The following is a 14715-nucleotide window of genomic DNA, read 5'->3' on the forward strand; positions in this document are numbered from 1 at the left end:
AGTGCAATGGAGAGGTTATTTTGTAAGTTGCCTATTACATATCTAAATTAGAAACTGAAAGCTGAGTGGACTGTCTGCAAGCGTGAAGAACAATTAAGCAGCAGAGTTGAGCTAGCAGTTTTAGTAAGAAACCTGGCTTCTACTCACCCTCCCATGGGTGTGGGCCTCAAAGGTTTAAGATGAAACAAGCCTATGCCAAAAGAGAGGGGAAAAAAGCTGGAACTACCCCTCTGCCAATGAGGACTAACAGAGGCTGCTTCAATCTATTGGATGAAACTGGAACCCAAGTGGTATCTGAAATGGATGCTAACAGCAGGGAGCGGAGAGAAACCCAGACCAAGGAAGTGCAGAATAGAAAACTTCCTTCAAGAAAGAACAGCAGAAGAGGAAGAATAGAACAAATCTTCTTCCCGCTGAAGAGATGGATTATTGCTGGTGACGGACGGCCAAACATGGCAGCACTGCAGTAAAAGGGAGGCGAGCAACAGGGACTGAAAGCAGTGATCAGACTGCTCAGTTTTTATATTTCTAAAGGTTTTTGTATTATATCCATTCAGGCATCAGTCACAACTTTATTAAACCACGAAACAGGTGTCAGATCAATGGCTCTATCGGAAACATTTTGAATGACAAGCTGATAATGGAACAATTCCACCCTCCATACATTATTAAACACATACTAACGCTGCTCTTTCAATGCTACCCTTACAGACTCACTCACTCTATTCTCCCTCTATGGTACATTTTTTAATAGCAGACCTAATTGTAGATGAATATTACATAGGAAAAACAAATCGGCCCTCTGGCAGATTCTCTGCCTAACTCCAGATTTCAGGCAGATTTGGGGAGGTGATCAGAGCAGCACACTTGCCGCTCACTTCATTGGTAACATAACCTGTATTTTCACTGGCAGAAATCAATTTGATTTTCATAAAGGCAGAAAGGAGTTATGTTCTTGGCTGATGAAGCACAAAGCACAGTAACAGGGAGATACAAATGCTGTTATGAAAATCTTTCACAGCACACGAACATGGGATTGAGTTGCCACAAAATGCAGAACATTACCACCTCTCTTCCTCTGGTGCCCTGTACTGTCCTTTGGGCTGGAATACTTGATGCAGCTGTATGTTTTGTGAGGTGGGCAGTGATATCAAGTACAGATGGATTTGTAGCTTTTCACTTGGCCTGGGATCTTGACAGCGTTAGGGCATCCTCCTGATTAGAGGAGTGCTTAGTATAGCAGAGATGTCTGATTTTATGTAGACAATTCAATAACAGATAAGAAATAAAAATGTTAAAAAAAGATAATAAAATAAAATTAAATACACATTCTTTGGGGGGGTGGGTGGAGAGAAAGAAAACCTCTTATTCCTATTCTTGCAAATGATTTCCTAAACAAAGTTCTTTGTGCTTTTTTGGGGCCAGTAACTGAAGGCTTCCCACAGCACAAGGGCAAGGTAGCTGGCTGTGAGTGGGGCTGTAGGAAAACTGCTCTTTTTTGGCTGCTGAATTGGATGCTCCCCGCTGGAAGTGAGCAGCCCTGCCAGCACTTAGCCAGAATACCCCCCTGGCCCCATGACTAAATAATCAAGTGCAGGCAGAGATGGAGACAGCTGACCCTCGAATTCCCATGGGGTTTTGTATTGGGTTTGCATGGCAAGGTTTTGGTAGCAGGAAGGCTACAGGGGTGGCTTCTGTGAGAAGCTGCTAGAAGGTTCCCCTACATCCAACAGAGCCAATGTCAGCTGGCTCCAAGACAGACCTGCTGCTGGCCAAGTCAGCCCATCAGTGAGAGTGGTAGCACCTCTGGGATAACTTATTTAAGAAGGGGAAAAAAATCAGAGCAGAGATTTCCCTGCAGCCAGTGGGGAAGACCATGGTGAGGCAGGCTGTCCCCCTGCAGCCCATGGAGGTCCACAGTGGAGCAGATATCCACCTGCAGCCTGTGGAGGACCCCACACTGGAGCAGGTGGATGCCCAAAGGAGGCTGCGACCCTGTGGGAAGCCCACGCTGGAGCAGGCTCCTTGCACGACCTGTGGACCCATGGAGAGAGGAGTCCATGCTGGAGCAGGTTTGCTGGCAGGACTTGTGACCCCGTGGGGTCCTGAAGGACTGCATGCCGTGCAAGGGACCCAATGCTGGAGGAGTCTGTTCCTGAAGGATTACAGCCTGTGCAAAGGACCCATGCTGGAGCAGTTCATGAAGAACTGCAGTCCATGGGAAGGACCCACACTGGAGAACTTCGTGGAGGACTGTCTCCTGTGGGAGGGACCCCACACTGGAGCAGGGGAAGAGTGAGAAGCCTTCCCTCTGAGAAGGAAGGAGCGGCAGAGACAACATGTGATGAACTGACCCAAACCCCCATTCCCAGTCCCCCTGCACTGCTGCTGCAAGGGTTAGGTAGACTGCATATTTCAACAGTTACTTTCTCTTTAAACTGTGTAAGTCAGACTCAATTAATTCCCCCAGAGTCAGAGAAAGGCAAAAAATACTTTCAATAAAAATGATTAAAACTCTCTGAGAAGCTCCTAAAATACAATGGCCTACACACAATATATGGTGGTTTGATATGTGAATGTGTGCACACTACATATACGTGTATATTTTTACAAAAATGCAGGCATAAAGATTATACTTTTATGTCTTAACTGTTGAAATATGCATGTTTAAATATAATATACCAGAAACACAGCTGACCATGAACGAAAATCACAAACTGATAGAGGAGTACTTCCATATTTATGTGAGAATTAGTACAGATAATTCTTGCTAAGTACAGAGCAGGTTTTATTGACCTCTACTGTTTCACTACTCATACTACTTTGTCATTTCTGTTCTATAATACCTAATGCTGACTGTATGATAGTTTTAAAAATATATCTGTAGATACGTGCTTGCGTGACATAGCGATATGAGGATATTGTTTGTGTAGTACATCACGTTTGGGTCATGATGAAAGGCACTTTGATATGTTTGCCCAGACAGGGCCAGACATCTCTGGACATGGAGAAAAAACAAAGTAAACTGCGGCAATATTAAACTGCAAAAAGGCGAGGCACTGAAAACCCAGGAGTAATAAATTACCTTGAGAAACTCAGTAAGCAATAAATGTTTTGCAATATAGAATGTAAATAGTATAATCTATGATCTTACCGTTCCTGTTGTGCCCAAGGAAAGGTGGTTCATCTGTTGGGTCAGAGGGCCCATCATGCTTGCTGGCTGCATTGACATAGTGTGGTCCATTGTTGGTGTTATCACAGCACCCTACAAACACACATCATTTACACTTCAACATTTCACTTTAAAAAGAACACCCCAGCATTCTCTAAATTAGTGAACCTGGCTGAAAACTTGACATGAATCTTAAAAGAGACTAATATATCTGTCAGAGGAAATATGTTTTGTTCTATTGACAGCCAAGCTATGCACATATATTATTTGTACCCCTAATAAGGCCATTTTACGTCAGTTCCAATTAAGCATCATTTTTTACTTCATTGCTTCTGACAAACAAATGCATATGTTCTTTCTGTGATGAATGCTACTGTACATTGCAAAATGCCTATCATTTCTATTTTTCCATCTCTTATATAGAGCAATCTTACGGACAGAACACATATGTCCCCAATTTTCTCTGACTTCTAAAACCTTCAGTCTCTGAGATCTTCAACCTATTATGGTAATTATCTTGGATTTTTCCAGTCTCAGTTAAGAACCCTTACGTATGACATTTTACAGCTGATTGAGTAAGACTAGCTATTGACAATGTTTTTGGTAGTGACACCCATTTAAAACACATACACAGCATTTAAAAGCATTTTTCTTCTCTGCATTAAAAATGCAGAGACCTTAATAACAAACAGTATATGAACTAAAGCAAGAACAAGACTTTGAACAAAAATTAAACAAAAGACATGCCAGAGAAGCTTTGAAGAAAGCTTCTTTGCCATTCATATTCCTTGGTTTTTGCTCCACGACTCCCCAAGGTCCCATGTTGGTAACCTCGTGCCTTAATGAATTGTTGATTTTCTTCAGTTCTATGGTATAAAATGGTATTTCCTGTGTTGGTTACAGAAAGTCAGTGAGAAACAGAATGGTCTGCTCTTTTTCTTGCAGACAGTGAAATAAGGAAGTATTTCCAGCTATTTCATCATATAAAATAATAGCTCTACTTTGTGCATATGTATGTTTGTGTGCACACATTATAAATTTCCACAATCAACAACATTACATCTGCTACAAAGAGTGGAAAATGTCAATGAATGTATTTGTTTTTTAAAAAAAAAGAAAAACTGATATTTTTTCCATCATGATTACTGACAAAATCCACCTATAAACAGGAATTTAAAATAACCTAGTTCCAAACCCCAAAGCACACCTGTTCTTAAGTGCCCGTCTCGCATTTATGTAGAGCTATGTGACTGCATTGCCAAGGATCTGATTAGAAGCAAAATATTTCAAATTTTCAGTCACAAATAAAAAAAAAATAAATAAAAAATACTGGGGAAGTGCCAATTCAATTTTTTCTCACCTCCCAGCAATTTTTTGTCTATGTCCATCCTGAGAAGTGTAGATTCTGCAGCGAACTCATTACTTGCATGTAATGGTAAGGAGGAGGTAGGCTCAGCTTGGTTAGTCCTTTTTTTAATACCCTCAGCTTGTTTAATGTCGCACAGTGGATTACGTTTCGTGCACTAACAAGAGTCCCTAGAGGAATCTGGCAAATTATAGAAACTAGCCTCCACAGAATATTTGTCATGATTCCAAATAAATGCTTATAAAACAGCTGATCAGTGTGCAAGTATCAAACCTGCAACACTTGCCAACACTTTTGCCTCTTTCTTGGCTATATTAATTTGCACTGGTTTACAAAGATTATCCCACTGATTAACTCATTCTAATGAACTACCACAGTGCTAACCTTCTCAGCACGAGTCCTTACGCATCTAGATAGACACAAACTTTCATTACAAAATTTCTTTCAGCATAGTAGAGTTAATATTTTATTCAAAAAGCCCTTCTTTCTTCCTTACAGGACATTCTTCTCTTTCATGCTGCTCCTCTCTTTTTGCTGAAAAAAATCTACCATTCTGCTGAAAGAGTCTGAAAGCAAATCTGCAGGGCATACACTCATTCAGCCCATTCGGCAGTCCCTGCACAGTAGATACAGTGCAAGAGTCTGAAGTAGCACGATGCCCAAGGAAAATGATGTTCCTGCTGTATGTTCGAAATCAGTGGCCTGGGATACCACGCAGCCAGACAAGGTCTTAGGGTTTGGACATCCACCTGCACTTTTTAGTTATGGTAAGAAATTGTAAGCTTTATGCTCAGAATGATCCACACTACAAACCAGCATTTTTACTGTACCAAACTATAAACGCTCAAACTAAATATGTCAACTGATAAACATTTCTCAGTTCCCTCTATGAGCAATTTTCGCCTTTGGCCTAGAGATGGAGAATGGCCTCAGGGCTTTCCATGACAGACAAGGTGAGCTCCCACTTGTGATGTGTGATGGGGTAAGCAGAAAGTCACACCTGCACCTCAGCTTCATGCAGCCCCGCACTGCCAGCAGTAGTGGCTGCAGTTAATTTAGGATATCCCAAAGCCTTAAAAATACCAAGTTTTCTTTGCAAAGATGTTTATTGCAAAGGTATGGTTGCAGGAACTTGCTGTGATTACAGATGTGAGAGACTGATAGCTATTCCTGTGTATAAATTCAGGAACCTGGAATGAAGAAGGGGCAGTGGTGAAAGAAGTCTTATGATTTAGTGTAGCAAACACAAGTGCCAGACACAGTGGAAAAATCTGATAGCAAATGTCTTTCAGTAAACAAGTAAGCAAGACAGGTTTTGCAAATAAGCTATGTAAAAAAATATGGACTGGTGAGAAAAATATATCAAGGACAAAAAAATTGCTCAGTCAGTAAACATATTAATTTTAAATAGAAAATACATGTATTCTAGTCCCTAAACATATAAACATAAACCGTTTAACACATTAGGAAAAGAAGTTGGGAAAACAAATCAAGTATTTGCAGCTTTCCTAAGACAGCTTAACATGTTTGAAGCTGACAGTTACCTAGAGCAGAGAATTACATGCATTTGCCAGACCATTAATTCATCAGAGTTTCCAGAATCCTCTTGTGATCACGTAGGGAAAAAATTACACTTAATTAAGGAAATATCGTCTGGTTGTTAGGGCAACACCCAGTCTCCAGACCATAATGCATTTCATAATACATGCTGTCAAGTCCATTCATATTCAACTTATTTAGCTGTAGAAGACAATGTCTTGCATCAGATGTTGCCATCATATTAAAAGTAATTTGATTCTTTTCAGCCTATAATAGGTATTTCCTGATAAACATCCACTTGGTGACTGGCAAAGGCTACAGCAAACAGATTTTTCATCTTCATCTGTTTGGATGTCTGATTTTACTAACTTTGTGTAGAGAGACATCTTAGTATGGCATAATACTACTGAAGGCCCAGCTTAGTTTAAAAAACCTGTAGAAGAAGCTATGATGAGGTTTTTGCCACTCCCTTTGCCAAAACAAGTAGTTGGCCTGCCAATTATTTAGGTGTGCCCTGTTGCCTCAGTGTGATTATTTTTTTTATAATTCCTACAAGAAACTGGTTACTATAATGACTTTTAAATTTGGCATGATACTATTGGCATATGACTCATCATACAATTCTGTTAATGCTATAGTGGCTTTAAAAGAAATTAAGACTAAGAGAGCAAATGGTAAGGGATCAATGATACAGAAGAAAATGCACGATTTTTGCAACACTGTGATAAACCCAAGACAAGTTCACTGACATATAGACTTTAATTCCTCTTCACTTCATTTGAAAGACCTTGCTGTTTTAAAATGCTCTAAGCCATATGGATATACCTTTCATATAAGAAAGTGAACATATTTATTTCAGAATATTTTCTAGTCTATCACTTGCAAAGAAAGAAGCCTGACTTTATCAACTACAACCATTGTACACTCCCTGTACAGCAACAAACTGAAATCACAGGAAGAACACTAAATACAGCCTGTTTATTAAGATTAAGTAAACTATCTTTAAGTACTTGCCAATACCAAAAGGCATGAGCAGAAATAAAGTTTATGTTGGTGCAATGACACTTGCCACCTTACGTGCTTTGAAGGGTGGGAAAGTGACATCAGAAATAAAAAGTGTATTAGGGGGCTTTAGGAACAGAGAGTTCACTAGTTGAGAGATGCATTTGGGGGCCAGTGGGAGGAAGGATTAGTTAGTCCCAGCTTTCTAGAGTAATGAACTGTATTAAAGGCTTCTCTTTTATTCCAGTGTTCTAATACTGATATTGGACTTAAGGCACAAATACCAGCTGAATAAATAGTTTTTAAAGCTTACAGTAAGTATCTGCTTATTTTACAGTTTACTTTTTCTTTATTTAGGAAGTTTTAACAAGTTAAGCATGCTTACAAATTCTACTTTGTATATACTGGCCAATGTAAAGCCAATAAACATTGAAGCAGCAAACTTAGTTTTCAGATTTGTTTACAGACACGTTATGCAGTCATATAGGCACCATATTCCATCTGAAAAGTTATTACCATACTACCAAGTGAATGTCTTTATGTTATCAAGAACATGCTGCTTCTTGAGGTTTTATTAAACTGAGTGAAAGGACGACTTTCCTTATACTTATCAGACAGACATGTCTACCAAGAATTAATACGAAAAAACCCAGCATGATTACTTTTTTCAGATAAATGTACTCTCTCTGCATACTGAATAAACGATGACCATATTTCTATTGATTTACTGTTCTGTCTAGATTGACTTGTCTCATCTGCTTGGGCTGCCTCTTACAGGCAGCAGTAAAAATAGGGTCCCCTTGTCAGAGCAGTGAGCCTGGTGAAGTAGTCTGAACTGGCTGTTAAGTGGCAAAGCTTTCATGACTATAGTAGGAAGATTAAAGGTAGCTGTGAAATCCTCTCTGCCCTCTGTCATCAACTCTGCTGGGAATACCTTTTGATATTCCATGAAAATCAATTACATTTTAAAGTCAAAGAAAACCTATTTTCCCTTTCTCAATGAAAAGTTACCAATTGTCTTGGCACTTACTAGCTGATCAAAGATTAAATCATGATTTGAGTATTGTGAAGAAGACCAGCAAATATCAGCTAATAACGTATATTCTGCAAATCTTAGGATTTGGTTTAATTTCATTACATTGTTGAATTTAAAAGCTTGCTAAAAATGGGGTAAAGTGAGCAGTAAGTCCAAACCCTGCACTAAATTAAAGCAGCTTTAATTTTGGAATGGGCAAACCCTGATACAGACCTTCACCAACTCCTGCTTCTACAGCAAGTACTAAACCACAACTTCATATTGTAATATTACTATTCTTTGGCATAAATTCAAATTCTTATCTGACATCACCTTCATACCTTAGTTGAATCTCCTTTGAGCAATGGACACATTTGTTTTCCCTTTCTCATTTTTTTTCTGTATGTTTTTGAACTTCTTTCCTCAGCTGAAAGTATATGTCATAGGTCCAAGAGAATTACTAACCAGAAGTAACTGGTCTTAAAGGATGAAGAATCCAAATATAAGGTGGTAAATAAAGAACAAAGGTGACCCTTGTGTATGCACCACCTTTCCTACAACAGCTAAGGTTTTTGATGGTTTCTTTCCCATTGTCCTTCTTGCCTTTAACTGTATGTCCTGTCTCCTAGTTTGAAATACAGCTTTTGATGATATTAGCCTACATGTATAAATGCAGATTAAAAGGATATAGAAATGGGAACATCAAGAGATAAAGAAAATGCAGGTAATGCAACAAAGAGTTTTGTATCAGTAACCGTGCAACTAAAGCAGTAAATAAAGCAACACCTGCAACTATATTGGTATCAGTTAATAAATGTATTACATCAGGGAGTACCACTGTGATATTATGTCAGTAGTTTATGCTCCTACCAGAGTTGAAAAACAGTAAGTTTCATAGCATACCACTGTCTGTTAATCTAAAAGGACTTAAAAGAAGGAAAGAGATAGCATTTCAGTTGCAAACAAACAGTTGCCCCTGTCACTCAGTGCCCAAAGTGACTTTTGCATGGTGACTTAAATCTTTCCACCCAAAATAATATCTCAAGAGAAAGGCCATTGAACAAAAGGAAAATATTTATGAAGGGAAAATATACCTGAATTGCTACAGGGACTCTGAAGCAGAGTTTGAGAACCTTGTACTATATCTTTGCCCTTACTGCCTGCACATGCAGGCTGGACCACAAGCCTGTGCGCTCTCTCTAGACTGTGAGAGAAACAGTAGTTTTCATACCCTTTTCTAACTTGCCCCAGGAATAAAGTAAACTTTCTGGTATTATGTGCCTGAATATATAGGAGTCATTTTGCTGGGGCCTCCTAACAGGAAGGAGCCCAGAGCAGTTAGGAAATGACATGTCGCAGTGGGGCATTCGTTCCAGCAAGTGCTGGAGCAGGCAGAGAGGCCATAGACAGCTCTCGCTTCCTCTTCTGACATTCTAGAGGGGAACAAGAGATCACGTTTCTTTTGTTTTCTTCCTACTCTTCAGTTTATAAGTGCACTTGGCTGTATGCTGGCTTTATATATCCAATCCACGTAACAGTGCTTTTGCTCTCTTAAGAACAGCCGTCACTAACAAAAGCATCCTCACAATGCCCACATAAGGCTTAGCATCCCCAGAAGACAAAAAGGAAGCACAGGGGCTGTGATTTGCCCAGGACATAACCACTGGAATATACAGAACAAATCTTCTCCTGCCCTTCCCATGATCAGATTTCACAAAAAATATCCAAAGGTCTTTTTTACTGCATATCAAAACATGCACAGATTTCAAAACCTTGACACTATTAGTGAAAACAAATCTTTAATTCCTGTGCAGAACTCCTGATCTATACCTAATTAGTATGTGATGCATGCTAAAGTGTTGTGCTTGGCAATTCCATTCTGTTTATGTTCTTGTACATATTTTCTGATATGGACTAATTCCTTCATCCCCTGTCTCCCAGTGGCTGATGTGCCATACTAATAAATGGGAATCAGGAGCCTCTTTCCTGTGGACTAGTTTTTTTCTCAGCATTAGAATGGTGTTTCATCTATTAAAGCTAAATCCAAACAATATTTCCTCTCCAAACAGTTCTGCTGCTTTCCCTCCCTTCATGTCTATAACCAGGCATGAAAATTGACCTGATAGCACATCCTAGTTCTCACAAGGTGCAAGATGGAAATTATTAAACAGCACAATTAAAATATGAGTCAGCACTGGTGTTTAGCCTAAATTTTCACTTCCCTGCCTTGCTAGGTTCAAATGAAACTTTCAAAAAGGATGCCATATTTGCATCCTCAACAGTCTGATCTTACATATATATACACATACATACACACTTATAATTGCATACGGGAAAACAAATGATATTGCCATTTCTATTACACCCACTCAGCCCACACTGTTTTTTCAACATGTGGATAATTTTTTTTTATGTTTGAAACTCTCAGCCCAGGGTTTATTATGACAAAAGTAACAAAAAACAACAGTCACAGGTTTTTAAACTTCTTATTTATGAGCAACATTTCATAAACGATGCATAACAGCTTCTGTTATTAGCTGAAAACGCTTCTTATTTTATTTTAGTCAGGGAAATATACTCAAAATACATGAAAAAAGCCTAACAGCATGATTTGCCTCCAGAGCTTGTGCTTGGCTGTAGAGGAGCAGAGCAGGTTGGTGCCATGAGAGCATGTATGGCGTGTTTAATGTGGTAGGACCTTGGCTCTCCCTGCGTCTCAAGCCTTCCAGGCAAGGTGAGGCAGCCCTGCCTGTCTGTGTCTCCATGAAGTCATGACAGCAGACATTTGACCAGACCAAATATCTGAGAAACTGGACAGTTGATGTCTGCTTTTCTGGTGAGATTTAGTACATAGGTCATTTGCCAGGCACAGAGAGTGGCTAACTGAGTTTGGGGAGGAAATGTCTGTGACGTTTCTTCTACATGAACTTCTAGCCCTGACAGTCCAATGGCCAGTGACAGGACAGCAGCTGTGATCTGTAACAGATGTGCTGTGTTTCATTTCCTGCCCGAAACCAGGAGGGACTCGCGTTGTGTGAGCTGCAATCTAGCGGCTATGCTGGAAGAAAAGATTCACTTATTAGAAGGACAAACACTGACACTGGGAGGCATCAGAAATGCTCAGGAACTGGCTACTGAGAAAAAAAACCAAAAACCAAAAAACAATAAACAACAAAAGAAAAGCAGGTGGGTAATATAACCCTCTGTATCCCCAACAGGTAAGATGACAAGATGACATTCTACACAACTGCAGTCAGAGGAAAATGGTATAGCTGTGCATGGTGTTAACTCCACAACACTAGAAGGACCTAATCACAACCAGGCTTAGATGGAAATATCCAAAATGTTTTCAGCTTTCAGAAAAGTGAGGTGGTATCACTGAATGAAGCACCAAGGAGTCATATTGAGGTGCCAGGGTGGCAGACAGCAGAGTGCTCCTCTGTGAGATCCCTAATCCTTGAGAGGACAATGGGAAGAATGGGCAAGGGATGGGTAGACATCAGGATGTCTCCCTGCAATTCCAAGATCAGATAGGCTCTTGCAAGCCAGAATTCATTAGTGATGGTCAACACAAGTGAGAATGCTTCACAGTTGTTCATGGACTGTGTGGTGGCCCTTGCAATGTCTAGCCAAAGGTAACTCTTGAGCATCAGAGCTAACTCCTAGGCTAGGCCCAAATCTGAGCTGCACCCTCAGAACCACACTAATGCAGGGGCTGCCACATAATCCAGGTATCCAGCTGCATGGGGTGGGGAGAGAGCGGCCTTGAAATGCTGAAGCTGATAGTGCTGCATCACTCTCGAATTCAGCTACAAACCCAACGTCCATCCTCCATGAGAGCACACTATGGAACACTGTCATCTGCTGCCTATGCCTAAACTCCTTTTTATGCAGCTCTTGCATAAAGGAAGATTAAAGGTATGGAGGGTGAGAAAATTATGTCCTTTCCCTCTTCATACCATTTTCTGAATTTAAAAGTTCTGGAAGGCTGATGAGGGGCAGTAATACCCACATCATTTTCTCAGGAATCCTTCTTATCCTACCTATAAGGAAAGACAGATAGCGGAAAATGCTAGAAATGAAACCCTGAGTGGGTAAGGATGTTTTTCTAAAGATATGCTACCATTCAGTAACAGATTTTAGACTTGAAGTTGATAGATGGGGGGAAATTCTGTACTAAGCCATGGTTCATGTTATGTATCAATTCAGTTCTAGATCACCGTGGTTCATTCTGATCTTGAAATTTAGAAATGTCTCCTTACTAGAGGGGACAAATACAGAAATATGTCTCTGTCATGTTCTGTTAGATTTTTAATCTTTTATGTTAAACAAACTCCTCTCTCACACAGTAATGGAAAGAAAACTATTCCAGCCCTGCCTTTCCTTTCATTTAAAACCACAAGTTTTCACAGCCTAAATGCCCTGCCCCAGATCCCAAATTGCACTTCATTTTCTGGACTCATAACACCTCATGGGAGGCTATGGGTGAAATCCATTCCATTCTGTACTAGGATTTGTCCTTTGACTGGTTAAAGCTGGCTACCCGGCAGTGCCAGCTTGGTGACAGACCTCAAAACCGAGACTGAGGCACATACTTTCAGTAGTGCCTTCTTACCTTATATTCCATCATTAAAAGTAATGCAAGCCTATGCTTCATTCAAGCCTTTACAAATTTTAACTATGTTTTTTCTGACTCTAATCAAACCAATTGCTGCTTGGACTCGACTCTGTACAAGACAACTGCCACCAACACACGGATTTTGCTGCACCTGGACAACTCCACCATCCTTGGATGATGTCACCTGTGCAGTTTTCCATTGTTTGAACAACTAATAATATAGGCACAATCTGGAGAAACTGCAGCTGCAAAACCATCCTTACCTAAAAATTCTGTCCCTGATGCATGAGACCACAAGAAGCCAGTAAAGCTTCTTTTAGCCATTGCTAAAAGCTTTCTAAAAGCCAATGGCAGCAAGCACACAGGACATGCACTTCAAAGGTAACCACGTTTAAATCAGTGAAGGTACAAATGATGTAAATGAAATCAAATTCAAGCCCTTGGTTTTGTGTCAATAGTCCAAAAAGAGGAGTCTATAGAGGGTGAATGCAATTTTGTAATTAAAAATGTGATATTTTAAGTTATCATTTACTTTAAGGTACTTCCAGTAAAACCAGCCTATGTATTAAAATAAATGCTTGATAATTATAAATCTCCCTTCTACCAAAGACCTCTAAATGCTTTACAAACTGTGTGGTATATAGAGGACTCAGGAGCTGTTCTGGTCTCTGGGATGGATCTGGATCAACATCTGAACTTTCCCAAGTCCACAAAGTGTTCAGACTGGGGGTATAGCCCAGATCATCACCATTGTAGGCTGGAAGAGAACAGGTGGTTTTACATGCGCCAGTCCAAATTAATCAAGAAAAGGATTGATTCATGCTGAGCAGATTTGAAGTAAATAATAGAAAATGACTAGCTTAAGTCTGCTTTGCTCCACACTTTATTGACTTTTAAAGGAAGATGAAAATATTGAGGAAAAGCACTTTCAAACTGACCCTTCTGAGTAAAACTTTATTGTGCAAGTGGTCCAGCTAGTCTAAAAAGTAGATGTGAAAAGTTCAAAAAGGAGTAGATTTTGGCTATTATTAATCTAAAAGAAGAAAAATTAAATAACTGATCCAGCAAGGGTTACTTACTTTCTAATATATCTGTACTGATTAAGAATGACTAAATTGATATATATTCCCTTTTTTTGTCCAGATAAAGTCACTCTTGGGCTGAGATCTTCCTCCAGTTTCAGCCTGGAGCACATTTTTACAGCTGAGTTATTATCCTTAAAATATGAGTTCATACTGGAAATGCTGGCAGCCCTCTTAACTATTGTATAGCAGTGAGCAGAGCTGTAACATGTTAAATATGTTAAAAGTACATGGGGGGAAAAGAGTGGCTCAGAGGACTGGTAATAGAATAGAGAGTCTCAATGCTGGGTCACCAGGTTTGGTCATTGCTGGGACTGAAAGTCATTATCAAGCTACAGCTGTTCAGTTATGTCCGGGCATCAGCTACTCACAGAGAAACTCTCCATCACAAAAATACATTACCACAACTGTTGACGTCCAACAGGCTACGCAAGGACTGCAAAGGTGGGGGGTGCATCCCCACAGCTGCATCCCCACAGGTTAGCTCCCAGGTGAAGAGCACTGATGGCACAGAGGAGATAGGCTTGCACGGTCACTGCCCTGCACGCTGGCCGGTCTACAGAGGGTATTCATCACCGGCCTATTGCTACTGTGTCTTTTCAGGGCACTTTATTTTATCAGAAAGTTGTTAACCACCAAAGACTGATCCCCAAAGAGTCCATTTTCCACATTAGTCAATGGACAACATCCATCCCATCACACTACCTGTTTCAGAGGAACTGTGGTGATACTGGTTAAACGAAGGCAGAAAGCAGATGACAAAGTACATTTTCAGCTCCCTAGTTACAGTAATGCCTCGAATGACCAAATACTTCATTATTACCTCTCTCTACATTGATAGGTAGCAACCTCTTGCTATTTGCATCAAATTATAATTCATTTCAACCTACCTCAAAACAGTAGTCAATTTTTGCATACGCA

At 40.0% G+C, this 14715-nt stretch overlaps 2 protein-coding genes across 7 annotated transcripts in view; one reads left to right on the forward strand and one right to left on the reverse strand.

The window, feature by feature from the left end:
* The window catches only part of AZI2 (5-azacytidine induced 2), a 1028525-nt gene that overhangs the window by 221607 nt on the left and 792203 nt on the right, over positions 1-14715 (forward strand). The window contains exon 1 of one of the 3 annotated variants that reach the window (XM_049799291.1): positions 13476-13479. The exons of the other annotated variants lie outside the window; for them this stretch is intronic. The gene's annotated coding sequence lies outside the window, so the exon portion shown is untranslated. Of the gene's footprint in view, positions 1-13475; positions 13480-14715 lie in introns of those variants that run through there. 3 annotated transcript variants of the gene reach the window in all.
* Positions 1-14715, reverse strand: part of RBMS3 (RNA binding motif single stranded interacting protein 3) — a 457623-nt gene that overhangs the window by 34350 nt on the left and 408558 nt on the right. For all 4 annotated transcript variants that reach the window (XM_049799280.1, XM_049799279.1, XM_049799282.1 and 1 more), the window contains one exon: positions 3155-3265. In XM_049799280.1, the coding sequence (XP_049655237.1) occupies positions 3155-3265 (111 nt within the window). The remainder of the gene's footprint in view (positions 1-3154; positions 3266-14715) is intronic.

Source organism: Accipiter gentilis, chromosome 4 (genome assembly GCF_929443795.1).
Source record: "Accipiter gentilis chromosome 4, bAccGen1.1, whole genome shotgun sequence".
Lineage (NCBI taxonomy): Eukaryota > Metazoa > Chordata > Aves > Accipitriformes > Accipitridae > Astur > Astur gentilis.